The sequence below is a fragment of the Spea bombifrons genome, chromosome 4 (assembly GCF_027358695.1).
Source record: "Spea bombifrons isolate aSpeBom1 chromosome 4, aSpeBom1.2.pri, whole genome shotgun sequence".
In the NCBI taxonomy this organism is placed as follows: domain Eukaryota; kingdom Metazoa; phylum Chordata; class Amphibia; order Anura; family Pelobatidae; genus Spea; species Spea bombifrons.
This window is the reverse complement of record NC_071090.1, coordinates 35320155-35339479: the sequence shown is the minus strand read 5'-3', so window position 1 is coordinate 35339479 and position 19325 is coordinate 35320155. Positions and strand designations below refer to the sequence as shown.

At 40.7% G+C, this 19325-nt stretch overlaps 1 protein-coding gene across 1 annotated transcript; it reads left to right on the top strand.

Moving 5' to 3' along the window:
- Positions 1–13781: 13781 nt before the first annotated feature.
- Positions 13782–18518, top strand: THOC3 (THO complex subunit 3). Its single transcript, XM_053462977.1, has 6 exons — positions 13782–13998; positions 14353–14509; positions 16954–17158; positions 17451–17612; positions 17880–17980; positions 18093–18518. Exons 1-6 carry the CDS (start codon positions 13828–13830, stop codon positions 18254–18256), a joined length of 960 nt encoding a protein of 319 aa, XP_053318952.1. The 5' UTR covers positions 13782–13827; the 3' UTR covers positions 18257–18518.
- Positions 18519–19325: the final 807 nt, after the last annotated feature.

The window sequence follows — 19325 nt, the reverse complement described above, 5'->3', positions numbered from 1 at the left end:
GAAGGCACAGGGGTGGAATACAAGAAGAGAGATAAGAAGGGGTGTAAGAAGAGAGAAATAGGGTAATGAGGGAAATGGGTGGTGGAAAAAGAGGACAACTGCGGATGGAAGAAGAGAGAAATTAGGGGAATGGAAGAAGAAGAGGGAATGGGGGAGAGGGAAATGGAAGGTGTGGATCATAAGGTGGGAATGGTGAAGAAAGTGTGGAATGAAATAGGTTGAAAGAAGAGGAAAAGGGGTGGTAGAAAAAGAGGGAATTAGGAGGGTTGGACAAAATGAGAGTGGATGAAGGTGAGAGAAATGGAGGGAATGAAAGAAGTTGGTCTCACGACTGAGGTCCATGCAGACGACTGTAATGACCCAGAGCGCTCAATTATGGAATTCAGGAGTCACAGTGCAGGAGCAGAGACACAGGGCCTGGTGCAGGGTAACCAAATTCCCCCTGAGTGTTGAGCCATCAGGATTGTGCAGCCACATCCCCGGACCCTGAAATAGCAGTGGGAGGTATCCAGTACAGGTAACAGGATTTAGATATATGCTGCAGGCAATGACAGAAAAGGCAGACCAGAGCCAGAGAAGTAGAAGCAGGTTACAGAATTAAGAATACAGGTTACAGGGACAAGCTAAACACAAGATCAGACAGAAATAGGACAGTACATCCATCCCTCAGGACATGACACCCCTCTAATGGGGCTCAGGACATGACACCCTTCTAATGGGGCTCAGGACAAGACACCCCTCTGTCAATGCTCAGGACAAGACACCCCTCTACCAGGGCTCAGGACAGGACACCCCTCTACTTGGGCTCAGGACAGGACACCTGAATGGACATACCTTAAGCTGGACAAACAGAAAACTAAACTGAAACTCAGAGCACACGGGTATAGCACATATAATTATACAAACAAAGGAGGCGCAAAGGAGCAAAGCAAGATCAGAAACACAGCAAGAAGGAAATTCTGGAGAAACCGCATACTGCCTGAAGAGCCTGGCTGAGCCTTCACTCCGAGTGGACGTTACAGTAAGAGTAATGGGAGAAAACTGAAATGGGGGAAATAGAAGAAGATAACAATTTGGGGAAGAGAGAAATAGGGCTGCAATTGAAGAAAAGGAAAATAGGGGAATGGATGAAGAGGGGAAGGGGAGTATGAAATAACAGAGAAGTGAGAGTTGGAAGAACAGAGAGATGGCGGGGAAAGAATAGGGTGGAATACAAAACAATAGGGTGGAATAGAAGAGGAAAATACGGGGAATTCGAACTAGGGGAGGGAAGAAGAATGACATGAAAGAGATGGAAGAAGATGAAAATTGAAGAAATGAAAGAAGGCAGAAATAGAGGAAATGGAAGAATGAAGAAATAGGGGGATGGAAGAACAGACAGATGCGGCATAGACGAAAAGGGAAATAAGGGTGGTGGAAAAAGAAGCAAATGTAGGAACAGAAGAAGGAGGAACTAGGTGGATGATAGAAGCATTTGGAAATGGGGTGGAAGAAGAGAGAAGTCAGGGGAATGGAGGAAGACAGAAAAAGGGTAAGTAGTAAAAAAAACATAGAAATGGGGATAAGAAGAAGAAGAGAGAAATGGAAGAAAATATAAGAAAAGCAAAATGGGTTGCAATTGAACATATGGAAAATAAGGGGGGTTGAAGGGGGATGGGGGAAGAAGCAAATTGAAGTGGGAGTGGAAGAACAGGAAAATGGGAGGGATAGAAGAAAAAGAAATGCCACAATGGGAAAAAAGAGAAATGGGAAAGAATGGAAGAATAGTGCAATGAAGGAAGAAGATGGAGATGAGGTTGGAAAGAAAGGGGTTAATATAGGAGGAAAAGAAGTAAAGGGAAACAGAAGAGAGAAAAGAGAAATAAGGGTGAAACAGAAAAAAATTGAAATAGTGGAATGGAACAAGAGGATTGGGAAATTGGAAAAAGAAAGAGATGATGGAGATGGACAAAGCTGGGTATTGAAGTCGAGGGATATGGGGGTAGAAGAATAGATTATTAGAGGGAAATTGAGAAGGAACAGATGAAGAGAGAAATAGGGGTGTAATAGAAGAAGAGGGTAAAAGAGGGATGTAGGAAGAGATAAATTGGATATAGGAAGAGGGAACTGGGTGGGTTAAAAAAAACAGAAATGGAGCCAGAAGAAGAAAGAAATGTTGGAGAATGTAAAAAAAACGTAGAATGGGTGGAATTTAACAAATAAAAAAAGGGGAGTTGAAGAGGGGATGGAAGAAGAGGATAATGGGGGCAATTGAAGAAAAGGGAAATTGAGGGGGGAATGGAAAAAGAGGGAAATGGGAAAGAATGGAAGAGTGTAATGAGGAAATGGGATGGAAGAAAATGGAGATGAGGTTGAAAGAAAGGGGTAATGGAGGAGGAATAGAAGTAAATGGAAACAGAAGGACAGAAGAAGAGAGAGAAAAGGGTGGAACAGAAGAAGATTGAAATAGGGCAATGGAAAGAGTCATTTGGAAAAAGAAGGAAACGAGGGAGATGGAAGAAGTTGGGTATTTAAGTAGATGGAAATGGCAGTAGATTAATAGAGGGAAAAAAGAAGGAATTAATGAAGAGAGAAATAGGGGTGTAACAGAAGAAGAGGGGGAAAAAAAGGGATGTAGAAAGAGAGAAATTGGGTATAAAAAGAGGGAAAGGAGTGGAAAAAGAGGCAAATAGGGGATGGGAGAAAAATGGGAGAATGTGGAAGAAGAGGGAGATGGGTTATAAGAAAAGGGAAATAGGAGGCGGTGGAAGAAGTGGGGGATGGATCAAGAAAGAAAGAGGGAAATGGGTAGTGAAAAAAAGAGGACACCTGGGGATGGAACAAGAGGGAAATGGTGGGAATAGAAAGATAAGAAGAGATATGGGGTAAAATAAGAGTGAATTGGGATGCATGGAAAAATTAAGGGTGGATGGAAGAAGAGAGAAATGGAGCAAATGGAAGAATTTGGAGCAATGGAAGAAAACGGAAAAGCGGGGGAATAGAAGAGGAAAATTTGGGGAATGGAGGAAGACAGGAAAAGGAGGATTAAATAACCGAGACGTGGGGGCCAGAAGAACAGAGAGATGGCAGGGAAAGGAAGAAAAGAAAAATAGGGTGGAATAGAAGACAAGGAAAATAAGGGGGGAGGTGAAACTGGGGGATGGAAGAAAAATGAAATGAAAGAGATGGAAGAAGGATGAAATGAAAGAGATGGAAAAATGACGAAATTCGCCGAAATGAAAGAAGTCGGAAATCGAGGAAATGGAAGTAAGAAATAGGGGAATGGAATAACAAAGAAATGCGGGGTATGGAAGAATAGTGAAATATGGGCTGTGAAAGAAGAAACAATTGTAGGAATAGAAGAAGGAGAAACAAGGTGGATGATAGTAGCAGTGGGAAATGATGGGGTGGAAAAAGATGCCTCTCCCACATCACCTTTCCACTAGCGTCTACGGATGTCAGGACACGCCCGCTGCACTCTTTTTACTGGAGGCCAGGGATGAGGCCCAACTCGTGATGGAGCGGTAGCACAGCGTGTGGCGTAGGCAGCAGGGGGAACAACAAAATGTTGGAGTCACCGGAGCGTACGTGAAGTGGGCCTGGGAGCCTGACAAAAAGATTAATAGAGATAAATGGAGACGGAACAGATGAAAAGAGAAATAGGGGTGAATAGAAGAAGAGGGAAAATGAGGGATGTAGGAAGAAGAAGAAGAAGAAGAGGGAAATGGGGGAGAGGGAAATGGGAGGGGTGGAACAAATGGGGGGATGATGAAGAAAGGGTGGAATCCAAGAAGAGAGAAATAGGTTGAAAGAAGAGGGAAATGGGTGGTAGAAAAAGAGGGAATTGGGAGGGGTGGAAAAAACAAGGGTGGATGAAGATGAGAGAAATTGAGGGAATTTAAAAAGATGGAGTAATGGAAGAAAACTGAAATAGGGAAAATAGAAGAAGCTGAAAATTTTGGGAAGAGAGAAATAAGGCTGCAAGGGGGTGGGAAGAACAAAGACATGGCGGGGAAAGGAAGAAAAAAGAAATAGGGTGGAACAGAAGATTAGGAAAATAAGGGGGGCAGGTGGAAGTAGGGGATGGAAGAAAAATGAAATGAAAGTGATAATAGGAGATGAAAATCGAGATAATGGAAGGGGTGGAAGAAATAGGGGATGGATAAAGAGAGAGAAATGAGTGCGATGGAAGAAGACAGAAATGGAGGAATGGAAGGACAGGGAATTGGGGAATGATGAAAGAAGATGGAAATTCAGTAATGGAAGAAGTTGGAGTAATGGAAGGAAACTGAAATAAGAAGATGGAAGAATAAGTAAATGGGTGAAATTGGAGAATATGATTTAGGGAAGAGAGAAATAGGGCTGCAATAGAAGAAAAGGAAAATGGGAGAATAGAGGAACAGAGGAGTATGGTGAATGAAATAACAGAGAAGTGGGGCTAGAAGAACAGAGAAATGTAAGAAGAGGAAAATGGGAAACGAAACATGAGAAACTTGTAAGGGTTGGAACCAAAGGGGAATAATGCATAGAAGAGAGAAATGAGGATAGAAAAAGGCAAATGTGCGAATGTAAGAGGCAAATGAGGGTAAATGAAAGAAGAGGGAAATATGGTGGAAGTGAAGAAAAGGTAAATGGTAAAGGGAAGAAGATGGAAAGGAAGAATGTAAGAAGTGTAACGTTGGCAACGGAGAAGGAACCCAGTATGCAGAAGATGGTGGTGAATGAGGTAAGTGCTGAGGGTTGAGGGTCACCACGAACTGCGCCACGGGACATGACAGAAGAGTGTAATGAAGGAAATGTGATGAAGGAATATGGGGTGGAAGAAAGGGGTAATAGACGAACAGAAGAAGAAATACGGGAATGGGTTAAGAGAGAAATAAGGGTGGAATAGAAAAAGATTGAAAGAGGGGAATGGAACAAGAGGGTTGGGAAAATGGAAAAGAAAGAAATGGGGGAGATGGAAGAAAGGGGATTGTAGTAGAGGAAAATGAAGGGGTAGAAATAGAGGACAACAAGGGAAGAGAGAAATGGGGGGGAATGGAAGATGGGGAAATGGGGGGTAAAAGAAGAGGGAATTGGAAGAAGAGGCTAATGGGGAAATGGAAGAAAAAGGAAATTGAAGTGGGAATGAAAGAAGAGGGAATTGGGTGGTAGAAAAAGAGGGAATTGGCAGGGTGGAAAAAACTAGGTAGGATGAAGATGAGAGAGAAATTGAGGGAATTTAAAAAGATGGAGTAATGGAAGAAAACTGAAATAGGGAAAATAGAAGAAGCTGAAAATTTTGGGAAGAGAGAAATAAGGCTGCAAGGGGGTGGGAAGAAGAGAGACATGGCGGGGAAAGGAAGGTAAAAGAAATAGGGTGGAACAGAAGATGAGGAAAATAAGGGGGCAGGTGGAAGTGGGAGATGGAAGAAGAATGAAATGAAAGAGATAATAGGAGATGAAAATAGAAATAATGGAAGAAGATTGATATTGGGGGTGGAAGAAGAGAGAAATGGGGATGGAACTAAAGGGAAATAGGGGTAAAAGATAAAGAATATGGAATAATGGAAGAAGAGGAAAATGGGGTTTGGGAGAAGAAACTGGGAGATGTAATGGAGGAAGAGAGAAATTAAAATGGAAGAAGAGGAAAATGGGGGATGGAGGAAGAAGGAAATGGGGTACTGTAAGAAGAAAGAAATGAAGTTGAATAGAAAAAGAGATAAATGGGATAGAAGATGAAATGGGGTAGTAGAAATGGGAAATGGTGGTGGGATAATATATGGGGGATAGTAGAAAAGGCAAATGGGGGTATGGAAAAAAGAAAGAAATCGGGGTAAAAGGAGAGGAAAACGTGAGGCGATGGAAGAAAGAGAAATGGGGGGATGAAGGAAGAGAGAAATGGGAATGGAAGAAGAGCAAAATGCTATGGAATAGAAAATAAGATACACGATCTGGTAGAATAGGCCAAATGGGGGAGTGGAAGAAGAGGGATATGGGGATAAAAGAAGAGAGACATGGGGGTGGGTGGAAGAAGAGAGAAAGGGAGTGATGGAGAAAGAGGGAAAGGGGAGAATGGAAGAAGAGATAAATGTGGAAGAAGAGGAAAATGGAGGGGTGAAAGAAATATGGGATGGATGAAGAGAGAGAAATGGAATGGAAGAAGACAGAAGTGGAGTAATAGAAGGAAATGGAATTGGGTAATGGTGAAAGAAGATGGCAATTTGGTAATGGAAGAAAGAGAAGTGGGGTGATGGAAGAAGAAGTAAATGGGGGGAAATGGAAGAAGATTATGATTTTGGGAAGAGAGAAATAGGGCTGCAATAGAAGCACAGAAAAGCGGGGAAATAGAGGAACAGATGAGTGGGGTGAATGAAATAACATGGTGTGGAACTGACGAAAAGGAAACTGAAAAAAATTGAAGAAGAAATGAATAGGGGGATGGAAGAAGAGAGAAATCGGGGATCGAAGAAGTGGGATATAGAGGATAGAGGAAGAGAGAAATGGAAATGGAAGAAGACGAAAATGCAATTGAATAGAAAAAGAGATAAATTAGGCATAATAAGAGACAAATGAGAGGATAGATTGGGATAAATGATAAGAGGAATGGGACAGGTGAATAGAAAAAGAGATAAATGAGATGGAAGAAGGGATAATGGGGGAGAAGTGGAGGAAGAGGAAAATTAGGATGGGAGAGGCAAATGGGGCATGGAAGAAGACATAAATGGGGAGAATGGAAGAAGAAATAAATGGGGTGGAAAAAGAGGAAAATAGCGTGGAAAAAAGAGGGATATTGGCGATGAAAGAAGAGGGAACTGAGGAAATGGAAAAAGAAGAGGCAAATTGGAGTTAAAGAAGAGGGAAATGGGAGGTCGAATAAATAGGGAAATAATGAAGAGAGAAATAAGAGGGATGGAACAAGAGAGAAATAGAGGGAATGGAAGGACAGGGAAATGGGGCTGATGAAAGAAGAGGAAGAAAAGAGAAGACAGGGGATGGACTAAGAGGGAAAATGAGGCATAGAAGAAGTTGAAGTAATCTGTAATATCATTTTAGTATTCTACATTGGTAGGAACAGAATCAAGGAGGAGTGAGTATTCAACGATGTGTATTGTAACAGTTATGCAATTTAATGATACTTGATCAGCAAGCAGGTTCAGTAACAGACTCTGTTACATACAGAGTTAATAGTACTGAAGGAAAGTCCAGGTAGTGAGCCCAGAGTATTGTTATTATACCTGAGGATAATGAGAGGGGGAGTCCTGGTAGCTGTCTCTCAGAAGGGCTGTAGTGCAGTATTGCAAATGAGCTGGAAAGTATCTAGGAGGCGGAACAAACAGAGCAGTCAGCTGGAGATCCAATGGAGCAGGTAAGTAGCAATATTTAAACAGTCTCTTTAAGGTAAAGGGGTAAACAGCGTTACGAGGGACCAAATCAGCAGGCAATCAGATAAACTTGAGTAGAAGCTAAGCGGTCTGATAAAGGAGAATACTTTGCACGGTGCACAACTAGCACAACAGGAATGTAAACGAGGATGAAGTCCAGAGGTCTGTAAACGGGATTCAGTCAGCGTTGTACAATGAGCTGTGGGCAAAAGGGAAATCCTTATAGCAGTCCAGGTAAGTAACAGAGAAGATGATGCAGGGAGCTTCGTTCAGGACAAGGAGATGGTTAAACAGACAAGTCTTTAGAAAATACAGCTCCGGTCTGAGCGGTGGGGCCCTTCCTTGGATCACCTGTAGAAACTAGGTACTCGCGCAGCACTTTTGTTAAGACAATTGAAGTGCCCAGAACCACTCCCTAATGAGGTTTAAATAGGAAGTGATCACATTAGGCATTGATTACTTAAAGGAAATAGGAAAATTGGAATGGAAGAAGAGGGAAATTGAGGGATTAAAAAAGAGAGAATTTGAGTAATGGAAATGGGGAGGTGGCAGAAGATGGAAATGGAAGAATGTAAGAAGAGGGAAATGGGGTTAATGGAAGAATAGAAAAATAGGGAATGAAAGAAAGAAATTTGGAGAATGGAAGGAGAAACTCAAAATTAAAAGATGGAAATGGAATGGAGGAAAGGGTAATGGCAATGAAATAACAGAAATGGGGGCTGGAAGAAGAGTAAAATGGGATGGAATGGAGGTAAATGGACGGATGTGGGGTTTGGAAGAAGAGGGAAATGGGGATGAATAGAAGAAGAGGGAAATAGAGAAGATGAAAGAAGATGCAAATCGAGGAAATGGAAGAAGATGAAAATTGGGGCTGGTGAAAGAAGAAGAAAATAAGGGTGGAAGAAGAGAGAAACAGGGAATGTAAGATAAAGGAAAGGGGATGAAAGAAGAGGGGAATAGAAAAAGTTGAAATGAGGGGTAGAAGCAGAGGAAAATGTTGTTAATATAAGAAGAAGGAAATAGGGGATGAATATAAGAAGAGGGAATTGGGAGGAACAGAAGAAGAGAGAAATAGGGGTGAAATAGAAAAATAGGAAATGGAGGAGCGGAGGAAGAGGTTAGTGGGGGGGGTGACATAACAGAGAAATGAGGCCCGAAAGAAGAGCGAGAGAGGGAATGAAAAAATAGGAAAATGGGGCAGAATGGAAAAAGAGGGGGTGTGGAAGAGGGGGTATGGAAGATGAGGAAAATTAAGGGGATGGAAGAAGAATGAAGAAGATAAAATTGGGGAATAGAAGACAAGGAAAATAGGACATGGAAGAAGAGGGAAATGGGCATGGAAGGATAAGGAAATGGGGAATGAAAGAAGGAAATGAGGGGAATAGAAGAACCGAGAATGGGAAGATGGGAGAAATGGGAATTGTGGGATATAAGAAGAAGGATATGGATGAATAGAAGTCTAAAAAATGGGGGGGGTGGAAGAAGAGACAAACTGGGAGTGAAAGAGGGGAATGGAGGAAGAGAAAAATGGGAATTGAAAGAAGGAAACTAGTGAAATAAAAGAAGATAGAATGGAGGAGTGGAGCCCAGAGGGAGGGCAGTCCTTTAAGCCATGGTTCCCCAGAGGTTTCCCCCACAGGGGGTTTTCCTCTCCTGCGTGCTTAAGGATGACTGTTTGTGAGTCCACAGGTAGCCTTTGTTTTGGTCTTGTCTATAGAATAATTAACCCTGTCCAAAGAGTTGGTGCATAATCATTTTACTGGCAAATTAACTCTAATGTTGTAATAAAATAAAGTAATACTAAATTTATACACATTGTCTCATGGATTTATTTCTTTGGATATGTTGCCTGAAGCAGCATTAAACACATGGATGGTGGGTGCAAATGTGAAATGGTGAAATGTTGTTTTAAACAGGCAGCCGGCACCATATTTAATATTAATGTATGTTGATGCTCAGTGAAGTGATCAAACTGGGCTCCTGCTTCAGACTTTGGTGTTGCTGAATGCCTAAACATCGAGGTATTACAGAAACAGCATTTGGGAGAAGAAAGCGATTGTAGATCTCACGTCAATTGTCGCCAACAGGATGTTTTTCTGTGACATACCAGGCATGTCAGTTGTTGTCAATATCAATAGACCTTCTCAAAACATTTTTGGCAGTATGCTGTACTGTTCAAAAGTTTGGGCTTTTCATGGAAAAGGTTACAGATCACAGATGGTAACTACTCTCAGCTAATCCTGCAGCACAGGAAGAAACCTCAAAACTTTTGAAAAAAGTTCTTCTTTTGCAGGTGTACGGCGCACATGCGCAGAGGTTTTTACAGTGCGCAACCAACCTGCTTTCAATGTATAAGTGAATTTGTGAGGTTAGTGTTTTGACTACAAACCTAGAGTTTAGTAAACACCTAATTTTTTGTAATGTTTATTTATTCAAAATCATGGCACATTCAGAAGAAGACTCAGGTATTAATTCCAGAAGGGTGACCATGAGAACATAGAAAACAAGAAACAGTATTACAAAGTGGTGATAATTATGAAGATAGGGGTGGCTGTTCAGTAAGCAAAATTCTCAGTGGAATTGGAAGTGGAAGTGAAAGTAAGAAGCAAAAGTATTTAAAAACAAAGGCAATTGGCACAATACATGCCCTTCACATTTTCACTACTCATTTAGGTTGGGGGAACTTAATCTGTATTAAATGCATTTTAATTGAAATACTCAGATACCTTCTTTCCCCATTTGCTTGTTCAAGGGAAGTACAGAAACTTTACCTTTCGCCATAAGAATCATGGCCAGGTTACTGAGCACCACATGTTGATCAGGATGATCTTTTTTGCCAGCTCAAAAGCTTGGCTCACATAGTCACATGCCTCATTGTGGAAGCCCTGTGCAGCCTACACAGTCGCCAAATCATTCATCAAGGTCACAGTCTACAAGAAACACACAACAGAAAAATGGTCATGAACGGTAAAACCAGAGGAAAAATATGGTTAATAGTTACAACGAAATGTACAGTTTGTTCTATGTATTATCATTTAACATACAGTGAAGGCTCTACATTGCACTGGTTGCTTTCCTTGTTCACCTGTGGGTGCAGCTCCCCCTGCTCCTCCTCACAGATCTGCAGAGCTTTTTCATACATTCCTTGTGCTTCTGCATATTGTACAATGCTCATTAGGTAATGTCCATACGAATCTAGACATAGACCCAGGAGTAGACGAGTGTTGGACTTTTCCTCTGCTGTTAGTGGAAACAGGTCACGTCTTACAAACAGAGACGTACATTGAACGGTATGTGATGGACAGAGGTCTGACCTGGTAGATCCAGCATTCCGTCCTCCCTCTCTATCTTCTCCTTAAGACTCAGAATACAGAATTGATATCCGGCCACAGCCAGTTCATTTCTGAGACATGAAAAGGAAATCCAAGTTAGTTTTCACCATAAAAGTCTGGAATACAATTCTATTATGGCCTCTTAGTATACAGTATACATCTGAATTATAATAATGATCTTGCTATAAAGAGAAATTAAATTGGACATATCTGTTTAACGCCTCCATCTCGAAAGATATAAACCGTATTTGCTCGATTCAGAACAAATAACCATAGTCTTATATTCGAGGTCATTTTATAATCCGACCTCAAATAGAAATCTGATTACAAGACTAAGATCCAGATCCCCCGCAGCACTGCAGGGGACCTGGATCCTTCTCTCTGGCAACCGGTGGATGCCTGTGCGCTCTTCTGAGCAATCACAAGGCTATCGGGGTAGGAGGGTTGTGTTGCTACATGCCTCGATATCGAGGCATGTCAGCAACACCGTTTATGCTTAGAAAGCGATTATGATCGCTTCTAAGCTGTTTTAGCCTGCCGCTGACCTTTTTTTTTCTCCCCAGATCCACGGTCATCCTCGCTTGTGACATAACACTTTCTAAGCTTGCTTAATGAAATGACGTTAAGTGACTGTTTTTTTCATGCAGTGCCTGACCCATCAATGGACGTTAAGGGGTTAATACAGCATTGTATACTTAGCTATATACCATGAGAATGAGATTTAATTTACATGATATATGAAATTATTCATCAACAGTATCACATGCGAGTTAAGTGCCAGATTGGGTTCATTTTAACCAAAAGTCGATCAACATTATGTATTGGCTCCCCTAATGGCATTCAGGAGGCAACACAAGAACAATTTGTGTTAATTACTAAATATTGTATATAATGTTATGTGTGCAGACTTCATATGCGTCTTCCGCTTATGTTCCTCTTAGTAAATTTGTAGGTGAAATTTATAATTTGATTCATTCAATGTGAATGATGCTTCACATAAATGATGCCCATCACGATTAAAATATTTCATGTTCTACATGAGAAAAATCAAAATTACTTTATTTTCCATGATTGTTCTTGCTAATAACTATATACATAAGAATCCCCCAGGTTCTGGTGTTTTTAGTGTAGAAGAGTTTTTGCTAAATGCAATTAGAAGTGAAAATTGGGGATAGTAGGCCCGAGTACATAGAGATTTGTTTAACCGCAGTTTCATCTGAATTTATCTTACATTTTGTGCATGTATATTCCTTGTTTTTTAAATGTATGGAATAGTCATACAATAATACATTCTCGTTTCTCTTATTAGAAGTGCAATTCACCATAGGTCAGACAACACACTTGCTAGACGCACTTTTTCATCAAAAAATGTTGGCAGAAGCAAATTTTTGGATTCCATTATGTCTAATGTATTTCATTTATTATGTTTTATAGTTATTTGTATGGCAAATAGTGTGACTCGGCTATGTATTAGGGGTGCGTGTGGGTATAAGAGCTCGACTGGTCTCCAAATGTTTCCAGGGCTGCTTTTCATTCCCAGCCCGGCCCTGATCACTGAGTGAGCGTAGGCTGCCGTAGTTAGTGTCAGTCAAGTGCCGCTCGCTCGCCACCCAGCTCCTATGCTGATTCACTGACTGATCCCAGAGTGTCAGTGTCACTCTGTTTTGCCCGTCTCCTGGTGCTGACTCCTGGTGCTGTTCCCATGCTATGATTGACATTGCATGGGAGGTCATCACAGCTGCCAGACATGTGAAAATATATCACATGGCATTAAAAAAAGTATCGTTAATTGACAAAAAGTATCGATACTTGTACTCGGTCTCAAAAAATGGTATCTGTGCATCCCTAGTAAACATGATTATACCCATATTCTTATCAGAAATGGGTCAAATGTGTTCCTTGGCATCTGTAACCATGATATTCCTCCCACAATCCCCATATATAAAAATTATTATACCCATATTCTTATCAGAAACAGGTCAAATATGTTTCTTGGCATCTGTAACCATGATATTCCACCCATAATCCCCATGTAAAAAAAATATTATACCCATATTCTTATCAGAAACAGGTCAAATATGTTTCTTGGCATCTGTAACCATGATATTCCACCCATAATCCCCATGTAAAAAAAATATTATACCCATATTCTTATCAGAAACAGGTCAAATATGTTTCTTGGCATGTGTAACCATAATATTCCACCCATAATCCCCATGTAAAAAAAATATTATACCTATATTCTTATCAGAAACAGGTCAAATGTGTTATTTAGGATGTGTAACTATAATATTCCACCCATAATCCCCATGTAAAAAAATATTATACCCATATTCTTATCAGAAACAGGTCAAATGTTTTCCTTGTCATGTGTAACCATGATATTCCACCCATAATCCCCATGTAAAAAAATATATTCCAAGATGATGATGATGATAAAACAGGTAAAATGTGGTGTTTACACATGCATATACCATATTAAGTCCATAACCCAACCCTACAAATGTTTTGACTCAATTTTGTATTATTCCTATAGAATTTATTATGATTCCGTTATAAAACTGTACACATTTCAGCAAGTGAATAGTTACACATTTGCAGCTTGTATCAAGAACTACAGAAAAGAACATACTTTGATTTACCATGAGTGTAAAAGGTGTACTGACATCTAGTGACAGTGATGAGCATTGCAGCCTATCAACCCAATATGTTGTTTGGTCCGTCCCTACAGCAGAAGCTCATTGGGGTTAACCCTTCATAATGTAGAGTGAAGTCAATAAATTAAAAAAGGAACTTTGAAGCCAACTCTCCCTTTAGCGAGTAGACGTCAATGGGGGTCATTTTACAAACGCGCGCAAACAGAACATCCGTATACCAGAAGGCATTAACGACTCATAAACACAACCATTTTCTAGTAAAACCGCGCATCAAAGGAGCTAGTACGGGAATAACTGACAACTCAGACTTCTGGATTCAAATAATAATTATATAATAAAGCTATTACATTCCCCAAAACTTCCAGCATCGCCCCCGTTCCAGAGAACGCCGGTATCCTAAATAGCCTTTGATCCGGAAGTTTACCCGTCTTCTCACGCCGGTGGGCGTCGCACGGTTGTGACGCATTTCCGCTCTTCCTGAGCTTGGTGGTTGTCATGTCGGTACAGGAGCTGCAGGAGCATTTTCGTGGGAATAGTAAAACCCGAGAGTTCCCGGCACACAGCGCTAAAGTCCACTCGGTGGCCTGGAGCTGCGATGGACGGCGACTGGCCTCGGGCTCTTTCGATAAGACAGCCAGCGTGTTCGTGCTAGAGAAAGACCGTCTGGTTAGTAATGGGGGCAGCTTGTTAAGGGGGAGTGGGTAAAGATCTCACTAATCTGTGCAAGAAACCTCATTTAGAGAGGGTTTATAATAGGATCAGCAAGAAAAACACAGACACATTTTCATCTATCCCTAGTATAGCTAGAAACAAAATCAGAGCTATAAAATGTGCATATGGGAATAAATTAACAAAAACCCTTCCAGAATCTTACTAAAACATCAAAAACTCTTACATGTACATGTATGTAATAAAACCCTAATAATATGGTCATCTGAACACGCATGCTCCCAAGTACATATTAGATGTAATGATATCATATGTTATAACATGCACACATTTGGTTTTCTTCTCCTGCAGGTAAAAGAGAATAACTATCGGGGGCACAGTGACAGCGTGGACCAACTCTGCTGGCATCCCACCAACCCAGATCTCTTTGTCACCGCATCTGGAGACAAGACAATTCGTATATGGGACGTGAGGACTGCAAAGTGTGTATCCACGGTCAGCACTAAGGGTGAGTAGCATCCCCTTTCTTTCTGAACTCTATCACTTAGTTGTTATGGAACGGATTTCTTGGCTACCCAGTTGGAATAAATCCATTTGTGCAAGTATGGAGACAGCTGTTCAGAATTAGCGGCCATGGAAATTGTATATATCTGTATAATGATACAGTAAAGGCACAATCTTTTTTTGGCAAACTGCTGTTTTTAATAATTTTAATAAAATGAAAAAGCTTCTACCCCGTGCCGACCCATGCTAGAAACACTATGGCTCAGCTATCCCCTTTTCCCCGCACAGGACACAGTCCTGTGTGGAAGTTGAAGACAACTCATTGAACTGGTGTCGTCAGATTTCTTGCCGACATTCACACCTGTTTCACAGGTTTTCATGCCAGTGTACAGATGGGGCTCCCCCCTGTCATGTGCCCCCCCCCGTAGTAAAAACATTTTGGAGCAGATTTACCCATGCTCCTGATGCCTCAAAACATGTCCATGCACAGACCCATGGGACCCTGATGCCAGGAAGCAACTGATTCTTAAGTAAACAAGAAATGTTTGTGATGGAAATACGGTACATCTAGTTTATCATTCGGTCTTGTTTTGTGCAATAAATATCAGTTTTCAAGTAGAAATGTAACCGCTCTTCCTAATACGCTATGGTGGATGATATAAATATAATTAGTTATAAAAATAAAAAATTGAAATGTAAAAAATATATAGTTCTTAAGGTATGCATGCCCCCACCTACTGCATCTTGATCAGCAGGCTAGTATGCCAGTGGTATAGACAATTTGTGGTTGAGTTCATTTCTGAGCCCAGCCTCTAGGGGACATCACATTTCAAGTAAGGAACAGCTGCTGGAAAAAACGAATATGCAGTTTCTAAAAGAAAGTGGTTCTGCTGCTACATCATCATCTACAATAACTTTGTTTTAAAAAGGACTTTTTTTTTTTTTTTTGTTGTTGCTTTTAGCGCTTTTATCCTACCCCTTTTAAGTTTACTCTAAAAGAAAAGCTTGTTTTACTGAGCGACAGGCATTGCAAACAATTTGCTTCCCTGATTAGTCTTCCACTTACAAGGGGTGTGACAATTAGAAAATAGTTTTACTTAATTCTTTACTATACCTTCATGCAGTGAAATTCGTCTGACAAATCTGCTTATAAAATGGTGTGTGTGTGTATTTCTTTTTGGTTTATGTTGGGTTGTTATGGGTTTTGTACTGAAACAGCATTTTTATCATAATGTCATGTTTTCCAATGTATATCCACCTGAAGCAATAATAATATATACAGTATCTCACAAAAGTGAGTACACCCCTCACGTTTGTAAATATTTCATTATATCTTTTCATGTGACAACACTGAAAAATGACACTCTGCTACAATGTAAAGTAGTGAGTGTACAACAGTGTAAATTTGCTGTCCCCTCAAAATAACTCAACACACAGCCATTAATGCAGTATTTAACATGATAATGACCCCAAACACAACCCCAAGACTACCACTAACTTGCTAAAGAAGCTCAGGTTAAAGGTGATGGACTGGCCAAGCATGACTCCAGACTTAAACCCTATTGAGCATCTGTGGGGCATCCTCAAGCGGAAGGTTGGGGCACGCAAGGTCTCTAACATCCACCAGCTCCGTGATGTCGTTATGGAGGCGTGGAAGAGGACTCCAGTGGCAACCTGTGAAGATTTGGTGAACTCCATGCCCAAGAGGGTTAAGGCAGTGCTGGAAAATAATAGTGGCCACACAAAATATTGAGACTTTGGGCCCAGTTTGGACATTTCCACTTAGGGGTGTACTCACTTTTGTTGCCAAAGTTTAGACCTTAATGGCTGTGTGTTGAGTTATTATGAGAAGACACTGTTATACAGGCTGTACACTTACTACCTTACACTGTAGCAGAGTGTCATTTCTTCAGTTTTGTCACATGAAAAGATATAATAAAATATTTACAAAAATGTCAGGGGTGTACTCACTTTTGTGAGATACTGTACGCAAAGAAAAAAAAGCCGCGGTGAGGAGTTACCAAGTTTTCTGTGGCTTTGATGTAACTTTTGTATTCCGTGTGAACAAAATGTTGACTAACCGTCTATTGTCTTTGTTTGAGAGCAAACTCACCCAGTGGCTGCCTTATAATATTTTACATTCATAGAAGTCTCGATGAAGTTTTGGTTGCATGCTTTTTTTTTTGTTTTGTTTTTTTATAAATTAATGGGGTGGGAAAGAACATTCAGGGGTAATTATGAAGCATCTGTTACCCTAGTAGTAAGTGTTTTATCAACAGAGGAACCCAATGTACAAATAATCATTATTGGCTCCAATAATTTTTAAAAGTAAACATTTCTTGTAAATATAAAATGCATAATATATTTTAAACAGAGGAGAAGTATGTACCCTTGTTATTTGATTTAGCCTTCCATTTCATTGCATTAAAAAACAACTTTTGTTTCCAGGAGAAAATATAAACATCTGCTGGAGCCCAGATGGTCAAACAATTGCAGTGGGAAACAAAGACGATGTAATCACCTTCATAAATGCAAAAGACTATCGTTTCAAGGCAGAAGAGCAATTCAAGTTTGAAGTAAATGAAATCTCCTGGAACAATGACAACAATATGTTCTTTCTGACAAATGGAAACGGATGCATCAACATTCTGAGGTACAATGGCCCGACCGTGACTAATTATTCCCTCTTCCACTTAATCACGCCAGTAAAATGATACTTTATTGATGAGGGATGCAAGTTTGGATGCTTAAGAAGCTGAATATTTTATATATCCGGTACACACATAACATGCCATAAAATAAATAAAATCTCTGTAAAGCAAGAAAATACATTGTTCACCTGCCATTATTTTTTTATATATATATTTGTTCAATGCTTGGAAAGAATTTCATGCAAGCATGCAATTTGTTTTATTTTTCTATTTTAATATCCCTTTTCCATCCAGTTACCCGGAGCTCAAGCCAGTGCAGTCTATCAACGCACATCCCTCCAACTGCATTTGCATAAAGTTTGATCCCACAGGGAAATATTTTGCAACAGGTAGCGCCGATGCCCTTGTCAGCCTTTGGGATGTAGACGAGCTTGCGTGTGTCCGCTGCTTCTCCAGGTAAGGAACTCTTTGCTATAGTAAATGTTACATACGCTTTCCAGCTCTATTGGTGAGATTAAGATCCCATCGCAAAAGCATCGTTTTTTTTTTTTTGGAAGCTATGCTATTGAAGCTATCACTCACATTTATGTAATGTTAGTAGTTTATTTGCTGTGAAGTTAGTGTAACACTGGCAGAATTCACACTAACTTTCTTTTGTGAGAGCATCTGAAGATCTACTGTTCCATTTGGCTATAGTTAATTTGAGTTTTATATGGCCTGTAGGTTGGATTGGCCCGTGAGGACACTGAGCTTTAGCTATGATGGCAAAATGCTGGCGTCTGCATCAGAGGATCATTTCATTGACGTTGCACATGTCGAAACAGGTAAGTGAATAGATGAATGCAACTATTAGTAGATGGAAAAATGTGTAAGACATAGTAGTAGATCAATGGTGACTGTTAATGTACAGAGGAGCTTATTGTTGCTCTTTTTCAGGTGAGAAACTGTGTGAAGTTCAGTGTGAATCTCCTACCTTTACCGTGGCTTGGCACCCAAAGAGATACCTCCTCGCTTTTGCCTGTGATGACAAGGATGGCAAATATGATAACAGTCGGGAAGCAGGCACTGTGAAACTGTTTGGTCTTCCAAATGAGTCTTGAAGGACACTGTGAAGATTGGTACCTAAAATGAAAGCCTCATTGCAATAATGGACCTTGTGAATTTGGGCAATATATAAGAAAACAAACGATGGTTGCTTGAAGCTGACACCCAGTACTTGCTGAATGGAAATGACTAGAACACTTGTGGCAAAAGTACAGTCTGTGGAACATTATGTTTAAGTTGTCATGGTTTTTGGCTTTGGAAGCAAAATATTTTCTATGGAGTAAACTTCTTTTTTAATAAAACTGCTTTTAAATTAAATGAGTTATATTCCTAGGCCAGTAATAAACTTTTTTTCTTTAACAGAAAGTCAGAATAGTAATATTTTCCCATTTCACCCATCAAATTGGGCATACTGTTTTTCAATGTCAGAAGGATGTATATACTGTATTTGCTCGATTATAAGACAAGGTTTTTTCCAGAGACTAAGAGACTATGAGACTAAGATCCATATCCCCCACAGCGATGCAGGGGACCCGGATCCTCCTGTCTCCCCCTCCTCCCCCACTTACCGGTACTTCTGAGTCCCCGGTGCTTAGTCTGGGCAGCGTGTAGAGTTCTACGCGATTCGCGTACGCAACTTCCGCTGCAGCCAGGAGGAGGTGCGGTTAGCAGCGGGGGTTGTCTGCGTCCATCGCGCAGACCTTCCCCTGCTGTCAGAGGACTACGCGCCAGGGACTCAGAAGCTCCGGTAAGTTTGGAGGAGGGAGAGTTAAATGGGGGACAGGCAGAGTGCTCTGTGAAATGCCTTTTAACCCCCTTAATGCCACTCTGCCTCCTGAAATGCCTTTTACCTCCCTATATGCCACTCTGTCCCATAATATGCCTTTTAACCCCCTAAATGCCACAGTGGCATATAGGGGTATAAGGCAATTCTGGAGACAGAGTGGCACATAGGGGGTCAAAAGGCATATCATGGGGCACAGTGGCATTTAGAGGGTTAAAAGGCATATGTGGTACAGTGACATATAGGGGGTATAAGGCATTTCTGGGGCAGAGTGGCAAGCCTGGGGGCAGATGTGCATAACTGGGTGGGCAGGTTCAAAAAAAATGAAATAAAAACAAAAT